Source organism: Spinacia oleracea, chromosome 4, assembly GCF_020520425.1.
Source record: "Spinacia oleracea cultivar Varoflay chromosome 4, BTI_SOV_V1, whole genome shotgun sequence".
NCBI classification, from domain to species: domain Eukaryota; kingdom Viridiplantae; phylum Streptophyta; class Magnoliopsida; order Caryophyllales; family Amaranthaceae; genus Spinacia; species Spinacia oleracea.
In genome coordinates this window covers 116186101-116187022 of record NC_079490.1, presented here as the reverse complement: position 1 = coordinate 116187022, position 922 = coordinate 116186101, and the positions used below count along the sequence as shown (strand labels likewise).

Sequence of the window (922 nt, the reverse complement as noted above, 5' to 3'; positions counted from 1 at the left end):
TTGAAACTCAACATTACCAACCAATATATATTCACTAAGATAACTAGAAAATCAATACATAATCACTGACTGGCCATAACATTACACCGGTAACTACATTATAGATAACAGACTAATTTGAAAAGAAAGTTTTGTCAACATACTACACTACCAAACCCTAACCCTAGAAATTTCAATTCAAATCAATTGAAATCCCCAAATTAAGCCCTCTCACCACGGATCCTCCTTGCAAGCTGAATATCCTTAGGCATAATTGTCACTCTTTTAGCGTGAATTGCGCAGAGGTTGGTATCCTCAAAGAGACCAACAAGGTAAGCTTCGGCAGCTTCCTGGAGGGCGGCAACGGCGGAGCTTTGGAAGCGGAGGTCGGTTTTGAAATCCTGAGCTATTTCTCTGACAAGCCTCTGGAATGGAAGCTTCCTGATGAGAAGCTCAGTGCTCTTCTGGTACTTCCTGATTTCACGGAGAGCCACGGTTCCTGGCCTGAAACGGTGGGGCTTCTTGACTCCTCCGGTGGCTGGGGCGGACTTACGGGCAGCCTTGGTGGCGAGCTGCTTCCTTGGAGCTTTTCCTCCGGTGGATTTCCTGGCGGTTTGCTTGGTTCGGGCCATTGTTGAAGTTTGAGATTTAGAGAGAGAGAAAGTTTGAGTTAGTAAAGAGAAGCGAAGAAGGCGGGATGTTTGATTTGGAAGGGAAATGGGAAGTGTTTATATAATACTTGGGCAGGAGAAACGGAAAGAGGCTGGAAGTAAGAAATGAGATTTGAGCCGTTGATGAAGGCGTTTTATCTACGATGGGGAATCGTTTGAGAAGTTTACACGGATTATGGATCGCTGACGTGGACAGATTATGGATTAATATTCATAGTTCCTAAATGCAGAAAATATTTTCTTTTTGCAGAAATTAAAATTACCAAAATATC

General features: G+C 43.3%; 1 protein-coding gene across 1 annotated transcript; it reads right to left on the bottom strand.

The window, feature by feature from the left end:
- LOC110783873 (histone H3.2) lies at positions 1 to 692 on the bottom strand. The gene has a single exon (XM_021988256.2). It carries the CDS (start codon positions 609 to 611, stop codon positions 201 to 203), a length of 411 nt encoding a protein of 136 aa, XP_021843948.1. The 5' UTR covers positions 612 to 692; the 3' UTR covers positions 1 to 200.
- Between the last annotated feature and the right edge of the window lie 230 nt (positions 693 to 922).